The sequence below is a fragment of the Aphelocoma coerulescens genome, chromosome 10 (assembly GCF_041296385.1).
Source record: "Aphelocoma coerulescens isolate FSJ_1873_10779 chromosome 10, UR_Acoe_1.0, whole genome shotgun sequence".
Lineage (NCBI taxonomy): Eukaryota > Metazoa > Chordata > Aves > Passeriformes > Corvidae > Aphelocoma > Aphelocoma coerulescens.
Genome location: NC_091024.1, coordinates 12,878,258 through 12,899,727, shown reverse-complemented (window position 1 = coordinate 12,899,727; position 21,470 = coordinate 12,878,258). Strand labels below are relative to the sequence as shown.

General features: G+C 58.0%; 1 protein-coding gene across 3 annotated transcripts; it reads right to left on the bottom strand.

Moving 5' to 3' along the window:
• Nucleotides 1-537: 537 nt before the first annotated feature.
• Nucleotides 538-21,069, bottom strand: ZNF710 (zinc finger protein 710). 3 transcript variants are annotated; one of them, XM_069025343.1, is made up of 5 exons: nt 21,017-21,069; nt 2,930-4,337; nt 2,141-2,332; nt 1,522-1,696; nt 538-1,280 (listed from the first exon to the last, which is right to left on the bottom strand). In XM_069025343.1, the coding sequence occupies exons 2-5, from the start codon at nt 4,307-4,309 to the stop codon at nt 1,108-1,110; spliced, it is 1,920 nt and encodes a 639-aa protein (XP_068881444.1). In that variant the 5' UTR covers nt 4,310-4,337; nt 21,017-21,069; the 3' UTR covers nt 538-1,107. The 3 variants fall into 3 exon arrangements, with proteins under 3 accessions (XP_068881444.1, XP_068881443.1, XP_068881446.1); XM_069025342.1 differs by lacking the exon at nt 21,017-21,069 and adding an exon at nt 6,199-6,273 and having other exon boundaries at nt 2,813-4,337; XM_069025345.1 differs by lacking the exon at nt 21,017-21,069 and adding an exon at nt 6,199-6,273.
• Nucleotides 21,070-21,470: the final 401 nt, after the last annotated feature.

The following is a 21,470-nucleotide window of genomic DNA, read 5'->3' as shown; positions in this document are numbered from 1 at the left end:
CCACAGGGCTTTTGGGGATGGGGCAGATGGTGCTCAGCCTCAGGGAACACAGCGACTGACAGCGTAGGGTGTGTGTAGGGTCAGCATGGCTGTCCCAGGCCCTGTGCCCTGGCTAGTCCCCAGGTCCTGATGCCTGCCAGGACCCTACCCAACTCTGGGCACACTTGGGGGGCAATGCTGCGGGTGCTGTGAGTCCTCTGCCCCACAGCAGGGAGAATGAAGAGCCCAGAGAGTGGTCCCAGACTCAGCACTGCCCCAGCTGCTTCCCTGCCAAATCCCTGGGCATGGAGGAGGCAAACCCCCACCTCACAGGCTGCCCCAGTGAGAGCCTTTTCCTCAAGCCCCAGAGCAGTTGGGGGGCAAGGAGGGGTTGCCAGTTCCTTAGTGGGGGGCTCTGCCCAGGACCCCGCTCTGGTCCTCAGCCCCTCACAACCCCCTTTCCCCACACAGACCACACAGCTTACACAGGTTTACAAAGCACATTGGTTGAAGGGAACTGAACTCAGTGAAAAGATAAATCCAACCACGCGGCACATCTGAAAAAAATAAATTACTTTCAAAATACCATCATTTGCTGGGGCTGGGCTGGGTTTGCCTCCCCCGGATCCACTGCTGGCTGCAGCTCCAGACCCGGAGCTGTGGGCGCTGACTGCGCCCTGAGCTTCTACGAAAATACTCTGTTCTGTGTCCCAGGGCCTGACACAGGGAGCCCCGGGGTGAGTGCGAAATGCAAACCCACCTCCTCATGTGGGCAGGGGCTTCTGCCCATCAGGGGGAACCCCTGTGCAGCCGAGGGGGGGGACCCAGGAGGTAGAATAATTAGTGATGCTCATCATCTTGCTCCACAGCAGCCCCTTCCATCCTTACTCATTCAGTGATCTGCTGGGTCATGCCTCCCCTACCTGCAGCTTCAAGTCACCAGGTGCAGGGTGCAGGCAGGGACAGGGGGGCAGCAACAGAGCCAAGGCAGGTGCAGCAAAGGCTTCTGGACATCCCTGTGTTCCCCAAGCCCAGTGGAAGCCATCCCTCCAGCTCTGGGGGGGGGCCTGGCTGGGTGCTGCAGCCCCTCTTAACCCCACCAAGCCCCCACAGCCCCACCAGCCTTGGCTACAACATGTTGTAGTAGGCCATCTCCTTCATGGCCTGCTCGGCCAGCGTGTGCTCGTCTGGGGGGTTGCCCACAGGCCCGTAGCCGTAAGAGTTCTCCTCCTCGAAGTCATCCATCTCCTGCTGGCCATCCAGCTCGGCGTGGTCAGCCCCAGCCAGCTCCATCATGGCATCTAGGAGTCAGCACAAGGACACGGAGTGATGGACCCGTGGGGACCACAGCTCCCCCCTCCCTGGGTTTGGAGCCCAAAACTCCCTGAGAGCCACAGCCCTGCTCGATGTGTGCTGCTTGTGGGGGTAGCCCTTGGGTGAGAAGGCATGAACTTGCCGCAGCCACCACGGCACAGCCCAGCTCCCAGTGCTATGGGCACTGCTGGGGGCAGTCACGATGCCCAGTCCGCGCCAGGGACCCACCTTGGCTGTCCAGGCTGATGTCCATCACCCCATGCTTGACCTTCATGTGCCGGCTGAGGTTGCCCTTCAGGTTGAACTTGCTGGAGCAGTAGGGACACTTGAAGGGCTTGCTGCCAGCATGCAGGTGCATGTGTCCCAGCAGGTTGTACATGCGGTTGAAGGACTTGCCGCAGACCTGTCGGCAGCGTGCCCACGGTCAGCCCCCAGAGCTGCCAAAGGCTCTGCAGCGCAGACCTGGCCCCCAGGGTCCCCTGTGGCTCCCACCAAGAGTAATGGGGCTGCTCCCCTCCTGGAGTCCCTTGTGGCTCCTGCCAAGAATAATGGGGCTCCCTCCCTCCTCCCGCGCTGTGTGGGGGGCTTGGGGATGCAGTGTGGATGCTGTTGGGAGTTGCAGAGCATCCAGCACTGGTCAGAGAGAGGCACTGGTTGTCATTTCAGCAGCAGCAATGCTCCCATCACAGCTTGGGGCAGATATTCCATGCCCAAGTGAGCAAGGGAGGCATCACAAAGCCACTTCCATGCCCAAGGGCCCAGCCTGGCCAGATTCCTGGGGGCATAGCACAGCAGGACCTGTGCTGCCCCATCCCCAGCTCCATCAGCCCCCCAGTCCCACTGGTACCTTGCACTTGAACGGCTTCACCGGTGAGTGCACGATCATGTGGGTCTTGAGCGTCTGCTTCTGCACAAAGGTCTTGAAGCAAATGTGGCACTGGTAGGGCCGGACACTGGTGTGGATCAGCATGTGCCGCTTCATGTTGGCCTGGAGCGTGAACTCCCGCCCGCACACCTCGCACTTGAACTCCTTCACGCCCTGCCAGGGGTGGGAGAGCTGTGGGCCGGGGAGGAGCTTGGGCAGACCCCCAGGCACTGGGGACACACAAGTGGTGCCAAGAATGGAGAAGGGACCCCATGGGCAACGGATGGGCTCCTTGTGCTGAGCACAGCACGGAGCATATCTGACAGCCCAGCCACATGCAGGGGCTGTGTTCGGGGGCTGGACAGGTTCTGTAAGCACAGCTGAGTGCCAGCTCTGCTCTGGGGCTCAGCCCAATTGCTCCCCATTAAAGAGCCCCTGGAAAAGGGCAAACACCCACATACAGCCTGCCCAGAGGGGCTGTGAGAGTTCCTGGACAGGACCCCCCAGGTTACCCTGCAGCAGGTCTAAAACTCCCTCCCTGAGGAAGGGAACCCCCAGAAGGGCAGGGGCTGGGTCCCAGGGACGCCCTCACTGCATGTCAGTGACCCCAGCTAATGCCAGCCACAGGTGCTACTGCCCACCTGCACCACCCACCTCCTCCCAAGACTGGGGGCACTGGGCCACTCCTCTCCGCCAGCACCCACATCCAGCGCTGGCACATCTCCTCTGGGCACGATGAGGGCAGCACCCCAGAGGACCCTTAGCCCCTACCTTGTGCGTGAGCGAGTGCTGCTTGAGGTGGTGGATCTGGCTGAACTCCATCCCACACTCGGTGCAGACAAAGGGCCGGACATTCTGGTGCTTCAGCATGTGGTTCTGCAGCTGGCTGCGGTAGTGGAAGGACTTGCTGCACTCCAGGCACTGGTAGAGTGTGGGGCCCTGGTGTGTGGCCAGGTGCCGCTTCAGCTGGGTGAGCGTGGAGAAGTCCAGCCCGCACTCCACGCACACGTGGCAGCGCCCACTCTCGTGCTTCACCTCATGCGCCTTCAGCTCGCTGGGGTAGGCGAAGCCACGGCCGCAGAAGCGGCAGCTGTAGGGCTTGATGTCGGTGTGCAGCAGCATGTGCCGCTTCAGGTGGCTGGTCTGAGTGAAGGCTTTGCTGCACACCCCGCACTTGTGGGGCCGTGTGCCCTGGTGGGTCAGCAGGTGGGTCTGCAGGTGGCTGGGCTGCTTGAACAGCTTGTTGCAGTGTGGGCACGAGTGGGGCTTGATGCCGTTGTGGCCCAGGATGTGGGTCACCAGGTTGTACTTGGAGGTGTAGGACTTCTCACACATGCGGCACTGCCAGCGCTTCTGGCGGTCCCCTGCCTCCACCAGGTAGGAGTCATCGATCTGCACGTTGATGTCCAGCCGGTCCAGCTGCGCCTTCCTGCTGTGCTCACTGGTGCCGCCGGCCGCCTCCAGCTCCCCCGGCTCCTGCCAGCCACAGCCCTGCTCACTCTTCACCTGCTCGGGGGATGCCGGCGCAGGGGCCTCCGCTTCACCAGGGGATGGGGCGCCCTCCTCGAAGGTGCCCACTGTTTGTGGGGCCTCCACAGCGCTGCTGGCCAGGTCACTGCCCCTGCGCCGGCGCTCGGTGCCCTCCAGCTCCCGATGCCGGCGCAGGTGCCGCAGGCGTCGGGGCTTCCTGCTGAAGGTGCCCAGGTCGATCATCTTCATGGCACCGCTCTGCACCGCTGACTCTGGGAGCTGGGGCGGATGGCCATGTTGCCCCTCGCCTTCCTCGTCCCCAGGGATGGACACACTGTATGGTGGCTCAGCCTCCACCTCTGCCTTCTCACTCTTGACCTTGGGCACCAGCCTCACAGGTGGCCTCTTCCTCCTCCGGGCATGCTTCTCCAGGGAGGATTCTGCCTCCAGGGTGTCTTCATCCTGCCCATCCCCAGGCACCTGCTCCTCACCCTCAGGCTCCCCAGGCTCCATGGTGGCATTGTCCAGTTGCTCCCCGGCCAGCCCCGGGAAGAAGCCAGTAGGGGTGACGGTGGCCCCGAGCAGCTCATTATCGGACACCAGGCCCAGGACCGCAGCCTGTGCCAGGGACAGCACCACCACCGCGTCCGTCTGCGTCCCGCACTCGCTGAACCGATTCATCTCTCGCCGCCGGCCTATGCTGTCATGGCTGAGGAGGGAGAGACACGGCCGTGAGCCCCTGGCACCCACCAACACAGACACTGTGCCGCAGAGGCTCATTCCAGCCATCACTTCTTTCCTTAGTGAACCCCAGACTGACACGGGTGATGCCAGCGTGGGTCCCCAGCACCACAAACCGCAGGAGGCGGGGACCGAGTGGCTCCAGGGGTTTCCACTGTAGGGAGGAGCAGGGAAGCTTGGATCAGTGCCCACTGTCAGCCTCTCTGAATGGGCTGTTAGTTCCTGGGGCTGGGGTTTGGCCGCTTGCGTGCCCTCAAGCTCCTAGGAGTGACTCCAGGGAACAAGTGCCTGAACAGTTTGGGAACTGGTCACAGCTGAGTGTGGCTCTGAGCTCTGGCAGGAGCAGGGGACAGACCCACCAGGACCATTGGGACACAGCGTACCCAGCAGTGGGCCTAGGCACAGGCAGAGGCTGTGCTGGTCTCAGCACTGGTAGCTGGCACACTCAGCTTGGGGTTTCCAGCGCCACCACAGCATCCTCCCCCTGCCAGCAGCCAGTGAGGACAGGCAGGGATGAGCCTGGAGAGCTGCCGCTTCCTCTTGCTGAAGGAGTGTTCTCCTAAATACAATTATTCCTGCAGCTACAACAAAGAAATTCTGCGGGGGAGGTAAAAGAGGGATAAATTCTGAGCCAGATCCTGTCACAGTCCCAGGAGAACCTGCCCAGCATGAGGAGATCGTGGGATGAATCTCCACTTTTGAGCAGGGAAACCCCACAGTGCCTGGGCATCATCCCTGCAGCCAGGTCAGCTGCAGGGACACGGAGCATGGCCGGGGACATCGGCCTCTCTGTGCTGGGGGCAGCTGCTGGCTCCTGCCGACCCCCGCACGGCCCCAGCGGCCCCCTCATGCCAGTGCCATGCGCACCCGAACACCAGCCACAGCACATGGGATGGGACGGGGAAGAGGGTGGGATGATGGGGAAGGTGAAGAACCAGGGTGAGGAAAGACAGAGAAGGGGAGCAACACCAACCGCAGGGGCCTGGCAGCTCGCAGACATCTGGGGTACGGGGACCCTCTTCGGTTCCCTCCCATCTGCTGGGCCACCACGGGGCTGGGACTGGCCACAGCACTGGTGACTCTTGGCCCAGGGTCAGACACATCCTGGCAGCTTGAGCTGCCAGGGGGATGCTGTGGGGGCAGGCAGAAGGAAGGTGCCAGCCAAGTACCCCCGTCTGCCCGGGCACCCCTTCCCCTGCCCGGGCACCCCGGAGAGCCAGCGGGCAGGGATCAGGGGCTGGAGGGACAGGAATGGAGGGGAGGGGCGTCTTCAGGCTGCAGGGAGGAGACAGAGAGGAAGAGGATGGGGGTGGGAGAAGGAGGAGAAGGAAGGGGATGAGGGGAGGACTAGTGCGGAGGCAGCGAAACAAAGCAAGGAGTGGGGGAGGGCGGTGGCGGGAAGAGGAGGAGGGTTGGGAGGAAGAAAGGGATCAGTCAGGGAGGTGGCTGCTGGCGTGCACTGAACAGCCCCGGGGCCGTACCCCGCCAGCAGGAACCCCCTTTCCCGTGGGGCTCCATGGGGCCCCTGAGCTGCCCATTGCAGGCAGAACGGACAGGGGAGAGGGGACCCAGCTGCTCTGCCCATGTCCCCAGCACGGCAGAGGGGTCGGTGACCCCCCCAGCACGGTGCTGGGTCTCTGCCCCCCCAAAACAAGCACCACGAGACAAGGCGGCTGCAAGACCAACGCACTCGCGTGTTCCCCAGTTACAAGCACCCCAAACCAGAGGCTTTTAGGGGAAAGTAAATGTGGATTCCTCCTCTGGGCACTGGGAAAGGGAATGAGCTCTCCCTCCTCAGCAGGAAAACCAAAGCCTTGTGCTGCACAAACCTCTCTGCACTTGTCTCCACTGGACACACGAGCCCTGGGACACGGTATAGAAGATTTGCTGTGCGAGGCCACTGCGCTCCGGAGCTGCAGCTGCACAAACACCACACAGGGAAGCAGGAACAGGGCAGAGGCAGCTGTTTCACTTCCCGCTCTCACTTCCCTGTTCACGCCTCGGGACTTGCCAAGGCAGCTGGAAACACCGTTTCCCAATACACTGGCAAGTGAGGCGGGGTCATGTATTTCAGCTCCCCCAGGAAACTCCCAGCACCCGGAGTGCAGAGCACTGCCAGCACCTCCGTGCTCCAAGGGAGCTGCTTCCAGCCTCGTTCAAGCAGCCGAGGCAGAGGCCCCGTGCCCATTGCCGTGATGGAGCGCAGTCCTGCCACAGCCACTCCCCCTGGGAGCAGGACAATGCCCAGGGCTGGAGCACGCAGAGCTCCCGAGCACTGTGCAGGGACTCCTGTCCCAGTGCAGATCTCAGCAGTGACACAAGCACCTCCCCCAGCTCCTCCTCAGCCTAGACCTCCGGACCTGTGGCTGCACACGCAGGCATTCACCCACCAAGCTCAGGGTTCCTCTCCAGTGCTGCTGCTGGGAACCAAACCCTCCTACAGGCCTTAATAACCTTTAGTTTTCAAGTCCAGCCCTTTGGGCCAGGCTTGGGTCCCTCCAGCTCCTTTCCCGATGCAGACTCTCGCCTGCCCATCCTTTTCCCACGTGGGGCATCACACAGTCACACTTGCCGATGTTCCCTCTGCCAGTGGCAAGTGCCGAGCTCCCAGTCCACTCATCCATCTCTCCCCTCTCCAACACCACAGGATGGATGCACCTGGGGCCAGCAGTGGTGGCTGCTGTCCCTGATCCTTTGGGGTTGTGAAATTGGGGTTTCTTTCATCATTTCTCCTCCCACTCCAAGGTTTCCTTTTGGTGCAATCTCTCCTCCCATCTTTCCCAACACAACTGGGAAGATCCAGGCTCTGCCCTGGCACATCCTGCAGACCCTGCCTTCCCTAGTCCTGGCTGCCCCTCTCAGAGCCTCCACCAGCTCCTCACTCACCACCTGGTCACTTAAAGTAGGGGTTTTTCATGGCTTTCACTTCTTTGTGCAATTTTATCTCTATTTCCCTTTCTTGTTGCATGATTAGCCCCCCGAATACTTCTCACTGGGTCCCTCTGGCAGCAGCATCTGCACAACAGGCTCTCCACTCCCAGCACATTCCTTGCTGGATCCCAGATTTTCCAGCCACCAGGCTAAGAGCTGTGTCTGTGGACACGTTTCCCTTCCCTTTGCTGTTTTACCTGCCTTGGTTTCACCCACCTGCCCAATCACTCGTGCCAACACCTCACCTGGTCCTTTAGCCAGCACCACCACTCTAGAGATAAGAGCCTGGTAAATCCTCAGTTGAGCAGCATGAAAATATTACATCTGGTCCACAGAAGCCTCACCTTTGCACCCACAGGTTTGCCTGTAACACCTGGGACGCAAAAGGGTCTGAGCTAAAGGAGTACCCACACCCTCAGAGCCATCCAAGCAGCTCTGGGAGGGACCACAGCCCCAGCTGCCCTGACAGCCTCCACTGAGGCATTAGTGACCAATGACCCTTGTTTCCCACCTGGCTCCATTCCCGGCTCCTCTCACCAGCCCAGAGGCGAGCAGCAATCACCAACTCTCACCCCACCACTCCTGCAGGGAAGGGAGACCCAGGCACCCAAAATCCAAAGGGTTTGGGGAATTGATTTACTTCTCAGCTCTCCCAAAGAGCAGTGACAACCCCCCTCCCCCCCCCAGGCATGCAGGAGCCCACCCTGCCGCCACTGCTCTGTCTCATCTCAGCTCGTCAGGGTAAGGGCAGCCACCTGAGCAGGTGCCAGAGCCCAGCTGGCACCAGTAGCAGTTTAAGTCACCTGGCCCCCTGCACAGGTTCCCAGGCTGCCTGACAGGCCTGGTGCCACGGGAAAGAGGACATTTAGGACTTGCTCCTGGCTATCCCCTTTGCAGGACCCACATTGTGGGACAACTACTGCAGGACCCTTTTGTAAAATCCTTTGTAGGACCCCTTTTGTAGGATTCCTATTCCAGGTCCCTTGTGTGGGACCCTCATTACAGGGCTCTCTGCAGGACTCCTCTGCAGACCCTCTGCTGCCAGTGCCTGGGGGGTCCTGGGAAGTTCCACAGGGACAGATGTGGTGGCACAGACCTTGGGGGAAAAGCTCCCAAGGCACAGGATCGAGCCTCAGGACAAAGTGAGACCCTGGGCGTGGGGGGGGGTCTCACTGGGGAAGGAGGCAGTAAAACTGTTCAAGACTTTTTACCAGAAAATGCCTGATAATGGATCTGATATTTGTGAGAAAACCTTTGATTTTATTTTCCTTTCTTTCTCAAAAGCAGCCTTCATTTAAATTTAATAAAGGGGAAAACAGGCTTTCATCTTGCCTGCAGATTTCACATAAAGCTGCTCAACCCCCCACAATTCTACACAGAAAAATGTTGTTTTCCTGAAAATCACAACTAAAATTATTCCTAAACCTGACCCAGTGTCTGTCCTGCACCAGCCCAAGGATTTGGGGGTCACCTTGGCTGCACTGCCTGGCCCTGGCTCTGTGTTGGTGGTGTATGCCAGGGGCTGACCCAGAGAGTGGCTCCAGACACTGTGGCAGAACCGAAACTGGCACTTCTTGCCCTGGAACTGACCCTGACACAGAGGAACTGCTGTAAAAATGAGCCAAGGCTCTGAGAAACGAGCAGGAGCCATGGGGGCCAGGTGCTGCTGCAACAGAACACAAACACCTGTTTAAATTCAGTCGGTGTCTCCACACCAGATACTGTCAAACTACATTTTTAAAGGAAAACTTTTGTTTTAAGGAAAACTTCTGCAGAAAAAAGAAACCTCCACTGTCAGTGGATCAGAGAGCGGCCGCTCCCTGCAATCTCCAACCGGTGACAGACGTGCCATCACGTGTGCCACTGAAGTGCTTCTGGGTGGAGGAAGAGTAGTCTTTGGGGGCTTTGGCTTCACAAAACAAAGGACACAACCTGGGATTTGCAGCAGGATGTTGATAATGTTTTTAGTAAGAGCAGGTGGAAAACCAGGTTGGGGAAAGTGAGGCTCTGGGACAGACAAGGGCTCATGGAGGAGCGGGTGTTATCAGAGCACATCAAACCCTCCCCAGCCTCTTCACGGGTGCTTCCTCTGAAAATATTCCATGGAACTGGGGTGTTCTCACTCTGACCACTGTGTCCATCGATCAAAGGTAAATATTTACCCCTTTGAAGATGTATGGTTATTGGCAAACTCTGACTGGGAGGGAAAAGGGAATGGCTTTCAAATAACCAGAGGTTACCAGTGCTGCAGAACAAAAGTGTGTGGAGCACAGAGCTGCCTGGTTCCTCCATTATCTGCCCAGGGATATGGGATCCACCAGTGGGAACTGGGGTGAGAGGGTCAGGCTAAGGACTGCCTGTGGCTGTTCACTGCAAAGGGACAGAGCTGCCATCCCAAATGCTGTTCCCAGCACACAGACACCTGTGCTGAGCTGTGATATCCCACTCCTGCTTCCTGTTCTGCTGGAAATCCACTTTATCCTCCTTCTGACACTGAGGCTCTATCCCTCTGCTCCTCCATCCCTCCAGCCTCCATCCTTCTTCTCCTCCATCCCTCCAGCCTCCAATCCTCCATCTCTCACTTCTCTATCCCTCTGTTACTCTATCCCTCTGTTCCTCCATCCCTTTGCTCCTCAATCCCTCTGCCCCTCAGTCCCTCCGCCCCTCCATCCTGCCAGCCTCCATCCCTCTGTTCCTCCATCCCTCGCTCCCCACCCCCAGTATCCTCTGCTCCTCCATCCCTCCAGTTGCTCCCTCATTCTTCCCGTTTCCCTGGCAACGCCCATCTCGCGCCGAGATCTGTCCCCTCTCTCCCTCTTATCTTTCTCCTCTCTCTTTCATCTCTCTCCTAATCTCCCTCTCCATTCTGAACCTCTGTCCTTTGCTTCCTTTCTCTCTCTCTCCCTTTTCATCTCTTCCAATGCCTTCTCTATCTCAGGGTTACAATTATTTGAATCTCACTTTAAAGAAATGATCTATTAATTAACCACTGGGCCCTGGCCTCGCTCCTGCCCTCCTGCATCCCACACGCCCGGCACAGGACCCCTGCCCACACCCCAAAGTGCCTCTTGGCCGAGGATGACGGGGTGACAGTGCCCTGACACCCCTTCTCCAGCACCTGACAGCCATGACCTCCAGCCCCCTCTTGTCCAGTCTGGACTTTTTCCAAAAAAAGATGGGACCAGGTGATCCCTGAAGTCCCTCCAAATCTGGGATTCCATGACTCCATGATCCTAACAGAGCCAGCATAGAAGCCAGCAGCTCCTGTGCCATAGATCACCCTCAACTTCTATGTTATATCAAAACAAGGGGAGACTAAAGTTCATGGGGAAAAGGTGTTTCCTGAAAATCAGAGTTCCTGATTGCATCCATTTGGCCATGGAGGTAATGGAAAGATGGGAGAAGACAGGCTGCTCTGGGCTCTGGGGCCAGCGGGAAGGAGCAGGGAGCCTGGCTCTGACTTGGGGTTACTTCCATGGACTCCTGTGTTTGTTGTGGCACAGCCAGGAGCCCAAAGGAGCAGGCCCATGGCCACCAGCACTGTCCCTGCTCTGGGGAGGTCTCTTTAGGGAACTTCCCATGGGCTGAGCCAGAGCAAATGCTGGAGCTAGCATTTTGCTCTAGCCAGGGGCTGGAAAACATGTGCTCTCTGAGCAGTCAAAGGTGCATCAAAACTGCACCAAAACCTCACCAAAGTTGCATCAAAACTGCACCAAAGCCCCACTGAAGCTGCACCAAAGCCACCGATGGTTCACGCCCAGAGTGGTGCCCAGGCAGGGAACATTTTGGGAAGGGGATTCTTCTTGGCCCCACCTGCCTTCCCAAGGCGCTCCTGTTGTTGTGCCACAGGGCACAACATCTCCTCCCCAGCAGACCAAATTGATCACGCTTCAGGCCTGATCTTCCAGCCCTTCTGCCCTCAGAGCCCTTCCCGGAGCATGGTGCCAGGGCACCAGGGGAGCGGTGACGGCGAGCGGAGCTGCTGGTGGCACCTGGAGCAGTGACACTGGGACCAGCCTCATCTGCTGAGCAAGGGGTTTCCTCAGAGCCACCAGAATCACCATGGCCTTAGAGATGTGTATGAGACTCTTCCTGTCATTCCTCTGTGGAAGGGACTGAACCCTGGCACCTTGTGTCCGTCAGATCTGAGTGCAGTGACCGACCACGACCAATGCACACCCTGCACACCAGGCACCCGACACTGCTCTGTCCTGGCACATCCCATGTTTTCTCATGGGGTCCTTGCGTGAGCCCCCCATTCCCCTTCGGAACAAACATGGCCCCTCTAGTCCCACCCACGTGCATGCAGGTATGTGTTGCAGCAGAGAGGTCCAGGATGTGCCTTTAGAGCTTATGGTCACATCATCCCTAAAAATGCTGCTGCTCCTGAGCCCCAGAGGCAGGAAGAGCCTTTAAATCAGGTAACTGGTGTTGGGTGAGCTGAGGGAGAGGGGCTGCTGCTGCCTATACCCTCTCTGGCAGCACAAGCACTCAGAGCCCAGCCAAGGCAGAACTGACCCCAGATCCCCCTGGTGCTCCAGGGGCTTGTCAGGGGTTTGGGACCAGCAGTGTACACAGCACTGCCAGGAGCAGGGAGGGCCCCCAGCCCTGCTGCTGTCCCAGCCTGGCTTCAAAGGCTCCACACAGAACCCTTGCTCTGCCTTGGAAAACAATTTTTGCTTTTAAATGAAATAAACAGGGAAAGAAAAGACTTTCAAGTTCCTCCTTGCTGTAACGGCTTCTCCCCAGCACAGTCCCTTTCCTCTCCGAAAATAGCCGAGCTATTCAAAAGAGATGCAAGAAGAAAAAAAGGAACTGAATAGAGGAAAAGGGAAAGAAAAAATGGAGCCCCAAGGGGGTGGAGAAAAACAGAATGAAAAGACAGCAAAAGTAAAGAAAAGGGATGAAAAATAAAGGAGGGGGAAGAGAGAGACAGACAGAGGAGCTTTGAAAGGAAAGAATGCTGCCAGCCTGAATACAGGGAGCAGGAAAAAAGGGCCCTGAAAAGAAAGAGCCGGCTGGAATGACCTCTCATTCAGGGCTGTGCCAATCACCGCCGCGATGGAAATCCTTTCTTCTTCCCTGCATTCTCTCTCTTTCCAGCGGAGGCAGAGGGAAGAGGAAGAAAGGGGAGCTAATTCTCAGCATAGCAGAAAATAAATCTGCTCTTTGCGAAGACCCTGAAAGGCGCCGAGGCACTGACAAACCCGTTCCCACCACTCACACATGCAGATGGGGACAGAAGGGAAACGGGACTGAGTAATGCTGGGCCGGACTACCTTCACCACCTCACTATTCCTCTGGAAAATGAAGGAGCAAACACACCAAGCAAACAAATCTGTAGGAACAAGTGTGAATTCAGGTCAACCCCCAACCTTGCAGGGAAAGATGAGGGATGGTTGTGGCAGAGGCAAACCCAGGGGCCTGACGCTGGGCTAGGTCCTGCAGGGAGCAGGGGGCAAAGGGTGGGTGCAGCCCCCTTCACCCTGCAAGCCCCAAACCCCCCAGCACCCACCCTTGCCTGGAAAGACCCAACATGGCTTTCACCCGGGTCTCTGACTCCCAGCACTGCCCCGGTTCATTCGGCATCTTCAGCAGTGGCGGGGGTTAACAGACCCGCATGTGTGGAGATGGACCAAGGTGCCCAAACATCCCAAATCGAACCAAAGAGCAGGGGGAGAGCAGCGCTGGGATGTGGGACAAAGGGAGGTGACACCCAGGGGGAAGAAAACACTGGAGATGGAGCCCACCAGGACAGCAGGTTCTCTGGGACAGAGGCAACAGGCACCCTGGTGTCCTGTAGAGACCCAGGCATGATGCCATCCAACCCCAAAGCAGCCTGGGGCTGAGGTTGAGAGGAATGTCCTGAGCTCATGTGGCATCACTCCCGCTTGACACAGCTCCTGCTTAGCATCCCCAGGTCTGGGGTTAATCATAAACTGCTGGGGCTTTGGGGCAGAGCCATAAATGTGGCCGGAGGCCCGAGGAGACAACACACGGGCAGGAAGAGTTCAGGAACCCTGGTGTGTGTGACCCAGCTGGCTGTAAAAGGGGAAAACCAACCCCAAATGATAAAAATAGGAGATGTGTATCCCCTCAAAGGGAATGGGCTGCCTGGTGGGATGTGAAACAGCTGCTCAGGTGCAAGGGAAGATCCCCACAGTGGGAAGGGGTGTTACTTGCAAGAGCATTGCTGCCCTTATCCTTGGGAACAATTTTGGTCCAGTTTTGATATTCCCAGGTGTGGAGCCTGTCCATTCTGCAGGACGGTGGTTCCTGGGCCCGGCTGTCCCTGTTTTCCCAGGTTCTGTCCTGTGCTGGCCTGCGAGGACAGAGGAATGGAAACACGGGGCCAGCCCAGATCCATTCATGGCACCAGCAATGTCCAACCAGAGTTAAAGGCAGTGAGGAAGGTGAACAGCCCAGAGCGCATGTGATTCCGCTGACAGGTTCAGTCTTCCCACATGCTGGACACTGGGAAGCACCCCCTGAGCCCCTGCACCCGGACAGATGTTACCCCTCACCACCAGCCCCGAGGCAAACAGGGAACTTCAGCACAGCTCAGTACGGGCACACACAGCTCCCCACTGCTCTCCTACTGCTTATCCCAGGCAGAAGGCAAGGGGATCCCAGAGCCCTGCAGGGCTGGGCGCTGTCTGCTCCCCACAGGGATGTTGTGCCCCCCACAGCTGGGCATTGCTGAGCTCTGCCATCATCCCTGCATCTGCTGTTCCCGCTGCAGGGCTGGGCAATAAGTTAATCATAGCTGAGGGGTTCTAATTTGAACATGATAATTAATACTCGACCGGATAATCTTCCACAGGTATGTCTGCTGGTCTTGCAGCCGCTCCCGGCTCTGGCGACTGGGGAGGGCTGCACTGGGGACAGAAGAGGGGCTTCAGGGCATGGGGACACTTCATGCTGTGTCTGCTATGTCAACTCCAGATTTTGAGGCTGTTCTGCCTTGGAGAAACTGCCCCTGTGTGCCACAGCCCCCAGGATATCCCTGAGCACAGCACCAGCAACTGTGGTTTGCCTCAGTGATGGGGAAGGTCTCAGCGAGTGAGGCACAGCTGAACCAGCATGGGGGATATCGACCTCCAGCTCTGTGGCTCAGGAATCACCTCTGGCACAAGGAACCTGCTGTGGAACTTGGCCCACACAGCCCAGTGAGTCCCATTTCCTACAGACCCGAGGTGAAGAGAAGGGAGACAATCGGAGCTTTCCACCGTGGGCAGGAAGAGGTATGGGCAGGAACTGGGGAGCACTGAGACCCCTTCCACCCACACCAGGCACTGGACCAGGCCACCTGGGAATGTCCCACTCCCAGTTTTCCAATAACAAGGCCCTTCGACAACCCTGTCACACGGTTACAGGAACAAACCCAGCTGCACAGCTGCCAATGCCACTTCTACTTTCAGATCCCCAAGGTGGGAAATGTTTCGGATCCTTTTCTGCACAGCTGAGCAGGTCAGGGATGAGAGTCTGAGAGGCTGGGTTGGACAGATGGAGCAGGAGGCACCGGACAAAGGTCCCTGCTGCTGGCAGTTCATGAATGCCCAGCTCAGGAGTGACCCAAGCCAGGTGTGGAAGACATGGTATCCCCATATGGCCCAAAGCCAGCTGTGCCTGCTGCCCCCCACAGCACCAGCCTGTCTGTATGGCCAATGTCTTTGAGATCCACAGCAGCAGAGGACTTGGCTGCTTTTCCTGGGGGGAAGGCAGAGGTGTCTGGTCTGGGGATACTGTGCTGGCTGCACGCTGCTGCCAGGTCACAGGGCCAGGGTAAAATGCAATTCCCGTGTATTGCACGTGTGCTTTTGTGTGTCATCATGCTGTGAAAGCTCCTGCAGTGCTCCTGACTCCAGGCAGAGGCCAGGATTTTATAAAAAAATACACATATTTATCTTTTGAAAAGGAGTTAATGGGGTCTGGCACTGCTGTCCAGAGTGTGTTGCAGTGGCTGGACAGTTGACAGGGACACAACCCGGCATACCGTGAGCTCGCTGGGAGCAATGCCCAGCATCCTGCAGCTTGTGGCTGTCCCATTCCTGAAAATGGAGTCACTGCTGGATGAACCTGGCCTGGGAGCTGCCACAGGCACTGGGGGACGGATCAACTGCCTGGCATAAAGTGCTCAGATAGGGCTTGTTGGGTGAAACAGGGAGATGCAGTGGGCAAATCTCGCTCGTGAGCAGAAGGGTGGGGATATTTGCACAATTTACTCATCCTAATTAGTATTTCCCAAGGTCTCAGTGAGGCTGGGCTGTCTCTGCCTTGGTTCTGGCAGCCCTGGCTTGCCCTGGGGCCTGCACCACTTGCCCTCTCCCGTTGTCATCCCAATCTACCCAACCCCTGTACTTCATGCCCTTCCTTCTCACAGCCAGAAAGTCCCATGAACACCCACAATATTCAGCTGTTGAAATAATTTCCTTCTATGTGTCCCTTGTTGACAATCACAAAACCAAACCAAACCACTGGAGCCCCCATAAATCAGGGCTAGGTCTCGGCAGGTGAGCTCAGCGATGGCCCACCGGGCTCTGCTGGTGCCCAAGCAGAGCAGCCAAGGCGCAGATGGGGATGGATGGGAAGGGATTCAGCAGAGAGACTCAGCGCTCTGATGGAGGAGGCTCGTCCAGCTCTGCCTATGGTTCTGCCTCTGAGAAAGCATTTTTTCTCCAGAGGGCACTCCTGGCCCCAGGTCAGAGCTCCTCTGAGGGGCATTAGCTCCCAGTGAGCTGGTGCCCCCTCAGCCATGGGCACATGTGGGCCAGGGATGGAATCATGGAATCACTAAGGCTGAAAAGCCCTCTGAGATCATGGAGTCCAACCGTTCCCCAGCACTGCCAAGGCCACCACTAAACCACGTCCCCAAGTGCCACGTCCACACAGCATTTGAACACCTCTAGGGCTGGTGACTTAGTGCACAGCAAGCACAGAGTGGCCACGGCAAGGACAAACTGATGGCTCTGGAGCAAAGCCAAAGGCAGAGCCAGGAGGGCAGGTCAATCCGTGCCTGGGAAGGGCGACTCTCAGCCGGCTCAATAAATGAACAAAGAATTGATGGGCATGCAGCAGGGAAGTGTTTGAGTTGGGAGTTTAAGACGCCTACATTTTGCATGGCAGAGGGGTCAGGACTCAGAGTAGAAAGTCCTTTGTGAGGAAGGAGAGCCTCACAATCCCTGTGGATTGACTGGGAAGGGAAGCAGCTCCCTGGAACATCCATCCTAACCACAAAAACAATTCTTCCCAACAGCAGCTGCCAGCCAGGCTGGTCCTGGGCATCCCCAATCCACCCAGCCAGTACTGGATGTCCCTGATCCTCCCAGCCAGTCCAGAATGTCCCTGATCTGCCTGGTCACATGCAGCATCTCTTGGGGAGGTTGGGATGAGAAGGCCAGGCTGCCCTGAGGTTTTCGTGATCTCAAAGGTCCTTTCAAACCAAAATGATTCTGTGGTTCCAAGGAGAAGTTTTCCCTTGAGAGCAGCCCATCACAGGTTGGACAAAGGGCTCCTCAAGGGAAACCTCCCGACTCTGTTCTCCAGCTTGCTCATGGATTCCCAGTCCTGAGCCCAGAGGAACTGGCAACCACCCAGCCTCCAGTTTAACCCCCAAGCCAGGGGCTGGTGCTGCGGGACATGGGGAGGGCCCTGGTATGGTGGGTGTGGGAACAGAGTGGAGGTGAGAGAAGGGAAAAGCTGCCAGGGAGCACACCAGGATTAAAACTTGAAAGTAAAAGAAGGGGAGAGACAGAGCTGGTTAAACCGGGATAACATGGTGAGGGACAGACAGGGTGCCAGGAGACAGCCAGAGAGGGGAGAATGGCCTGACACCACAGAGAATGAGACGATGCTGCTGCTGAGAAACAGGAAAGATAAATTTAGAGGCAGTGGTGAGCGCTCTTCCTCTGGAAGCTCTGCTTGTCCTTCCTCCCCCTCTTCTCCTTTGCCAGGTCACCCCCAGCATGGGCAGGATGCAGGCTCCAGCCTGCTGTGGCTCTGATGGCTGGGGCCAGTCCCAGCTGTGCCCAGGGAGGGACCCTGGCCCTGCCACAGGGCCGACTGGACAACGAAGGCTCCATGCAGAGCATGAGCAGCCCCTCACCATCCCATCCTGGAGCCGTTTGTGGCTCCCACCCGCAGTCCCCAGGAAATTCCTGTTCCCCAGCCACAGCTCCCAAGCCCAGCATGTCGGGGTGTGCACTGCCCAGGCATGAACACAGGTCCCCATGGACAAGAAGTGGAAGTAAAACAATGAGCATGGCTGAGTGCTGCTTCCTCCTCCCAGCCCGCTCTTCCCAAACGCACACGCTGCGGTGCTGCCTGGAATGGCCTGGCTGGGCTTGCTCTCTGCCAGACCCAGGCTGTGTCAGTGTCTGGAGAGGAGAAGGCTGCAGGAAGACCTTAGAGCTCCTTCTAATGCCTAAAGGGGCTCCAAGAAAGCTGGAGAGGGACTTTGGACAAGGACCTGGAGTGCCGGGAAGAATGGCATCAGAATGACAGAGGGCAGGGAATTGTCACAGGTTGCCCAGAGAAGCTGTGGCTGCCCCATCCCTGGGAATGTCCAAGGTCCAGTTGGATGGGGCTTGGAGCAACCTGGTGTTGAATCTCCAGGGCCACAAGATGTACCTTCTCCTACCAGACGCCCCTAGCTTGCACAGCCGTGGTGTTCCCCAGCACCCCATTATCCCTGGGTTATCCCTGGAGACAATCTGGAGAAGGTTTGCGTGAATTTGCTGCAAGTTTGTCTTTGCTTTGCACAACAGGGCACCCAGGCACTGGTCACTTTTCCTTTAACTAGAAACTGTGACAATTTGCAGGGAACATTGTCCAAACACTCTGAGGACCAGGAGATGACAGCACAGGGACACTGCAGAGCCACCCACAGGTGCTGACATACTGTTCCTGTTAATCTTCATTAGAAATACTCGACTGTCACTCAAACGACAGACGGACAGCTGTGAGGAAAGGCCAGGAAAAGTCAAAAACATGTTTCTTCTCTTTAATTTAAAGTTTGGGAAAGAAAGTTCATCATCTCTACAAGCTTTTTACAGGAGAGCCCTGTTCCTCTGTTGAAGTTGAAGCCAGGCGAGCAGAACAGCCTCCCAGATGTCTAAATCCAGACCCCCAAATACACAAATACAGACCTTCCTCCACGGCTCAGCAGGAGCACCTCCTTCCTGACTGAAGTGCCACATTTCACTGTGTTTTGAGCAGAAATTGGGATTTAGGGAAAGCCATGCTGGGCACGGGCTGTGCCAGGTCTTCCCCCACACCAACCCCACTGCCACCCGCAGCCACTTGCCAGGATGAGGGAGAAGGAGGAGGAGGGTGTGCACGGGGCTGATGAGAAAATGTGGGACAGAGGAACAAAGGGAAAACACTTGTCACTGATCATGGTCTCTGTCCCCAAGGTCAAGCCCTTTGGGAAGGGCTCAGTGGGGACCATGACTCATCCTGAGGACTCTAGCCACAAGCAGGACAAAGAATGGGACTGGGGCACTGCTGGCACGTCGCATCCCGGCCATCCTGCAGCATTCTTCCAGCCCCACCATGCCACCTCCATGGCACGTGCCCTGAACAGGTATTTGGGGCATTCCAGGAGCTGGCACCTGAGCCCAGACAAAGTGTACTCTGTGAGCCAGGGATGTGATGGGGCTTGGGAAACCAAATCTGGGAGTGGGTGGCAGAGGGAGCAGCAGCAACAAATCCAGCAGGAAGCCACCTTGACACTAGGCTATCCCTCATCCCTGCACTGGCTCTGGCCTGGAAGATCCCCAGGACATGCCCAGAGACTGGGCACGAGCAGAGGCTGAGCTGGAGCTGACTTCTCCACGAGGAATAACAACAGCAAAATAAAGGAGTGCAGGCAGCGTCTCTCTCATGGGTTGTGATGCTGGCATGTTCCTGGCAGTACAAACCCACTGCTTTGTCGATCCCTCAGTATTCCCAGCTGCAGAGCAAAGCGGGACAGTGCCTGTGCTCCTCCCTCTCCACACCGTGATTCCCAAACTAGTTGATAAATTAAAATCGCCCAATAAAACTGTCCAAAACACCTTATCAGGGATTAAACCAAGCCCAAAATGCCAACATGATGAGCCGGGACCCACGCCACCAGAGATGCTCCACTCCTGCTGCTGCAGGGACCCATGTCTGATCCTAGTCTGACCCTATGTGTCACCCCCCAAGTTTGAGTGGGAATGTGTCCTGCGGTGTAGCAGAGCTTGAGCTCCTATTTCCCATTTTGGAGGGATAGAGCGTGACCCATAAAGAGGGCACGGACGCAAAGCTGCTTGCAGGAGAGGAGCTGGGCCCAGGCGAGGGGGACGTGCCTGTTCCACGGCCGTTTCTGCTGTGAGGATTTGTCACCCAGGGTGGGAGCAGGGGATGGTCACAGCCCGGCCAGTGCTGCCCCAGCTCCTGCTCCCAGCCAGGGATTGGGTACCCCTGAGACCTCCAAAGGGAATGCTGAGGCTGGTGCCTCCCAGTGACTTCTCAGGGTCCCCATGAGAGCCATGCCTGGAGTCTGCCTCCAACCCAAGATATATTTGTTCAATCCTGTGGCCAGCCTGAACACCCACAGGATCCAGCTGCTCTGTGTGGGAACCACTTGGATCCATAGCTTGGTGGGGCCAGTTCAAACCTGGGATAGAGGAGCAACCAAGGCAAGCCTGGGAGCTTGGTGTGGGGAGTAGGAGTGTGGCATGGGATGCAAGATCATGGTGTGGGGCACAGGAGCGTGGTGTGGGAGTCTGATGGAGCTGCAGGCTTTGGACCTGGCAGGGAGGGGGGCTTCAGGTTCCAGCCCCGGAGGGAAATTGGGCTTTGGAGCTAGAGGGGGTCAGGCTCCAGTCCAGTGGAAGTCAGGCTCTGGGCTGCCCCCATCTCCCTGGTCACCCTCTTCTTCCTACACAGCTGCTCACAAGAAAAATCCTAATGCTCGACTAATTAATTAAATATAACTAATTTATCCATCACACCCTGTTATGACCAGAGCTCCGCAGGGCCTTCACGCAGCTCCCCTCGGTCCCTTGCTTGGGCACAGAACTCAGAGACCCCCCCAGCCCGCATGGAGCCCCCACGGAGCACTAGGGGGTCCCACATTGGGACATCCTGGGGTGTTCCGGGACTGAAGGTGAAGCGGGACCTGCATGTGTGTGTGGGACCAGCCCACAGAGTCACCCCCCACTCCCCACTGCATTTTACTCCCCCGGAGCACTTTGCCGCTGCGAACATGGGGGACCCCACCCGGGACCCCTATCGCTGGCCGGTCGCAAACACCAGGAAACTCCCTAAACTTCGGGCACGGCGCGCGGGGACCGCACCCACGGTGCCGCCCGACCCCCGATCCCCCGAGCATCCCTCCCACGCGCGATACCGCCGCGGGGTCCCTCCCTGCGCTGCTCCCCCCTCCCGCAACAGGTCAGGGCCCCCCGCCCCGCGCCCTCCCCGCAACTTTCCCGGCGGAGAAAGTTTGCGCGCGGCCACAGGGAAAGTTCTCGGGGGGGTTTCATGGGGAGGGACAGCCCAACGCACAGAGCTGGGACCCCCCGTCCTCCCCGCTCCTCCCGGTCCCTCCCGCCGCCATCGCTCCCGTCTCCGTCGCGCGGGGCAGGAAGGAGGCGACATCCCGGTGTCCCCTCTGTTGTGTCCCCTGTTGGAAGCGGGGTGGGTGGGTGGGCTTTAGGGGCACGGGGGGGTCCGGTGAGGACTCACCGGCGGCTCCACGGGGCGGCGGCGGCGGCTCCGGGCCCGGCGCTGGGTGCGCAGGAAGGAAGAAGGAGGGAATGAGGCAGGGCTGACGTGAAGGGATGCAAAGCAGCTCCTCCTAACTCGCCCGCCCTTCATCTTCCTCCCCCTCCTCAACTTGCCCGACCAGCGAGAACCGCCCCCCCCCGTTCATCAGCATCCTCCACCGGAGCTGGGGCTGCCCTCGGTACCAGTCTGGGGGGGTCGAAGGTGGGGGGAATGGGGGTGGGAGTGGTCGATGAGGACCCTATGCCCACACTGTCCCTGCATTATGTCCCCTCCAGCAGCACAGGGGTCATTTTCTACCTCACCCTTAATTTTGGGGGGTTGTGACCCCTTAGAATGATGCCGAGGAGGGGATGATCTTCTCAAGGGACCCATATCCAGTTGGGCATCGCTCTCTTCCGCTACAGGGTGGGAA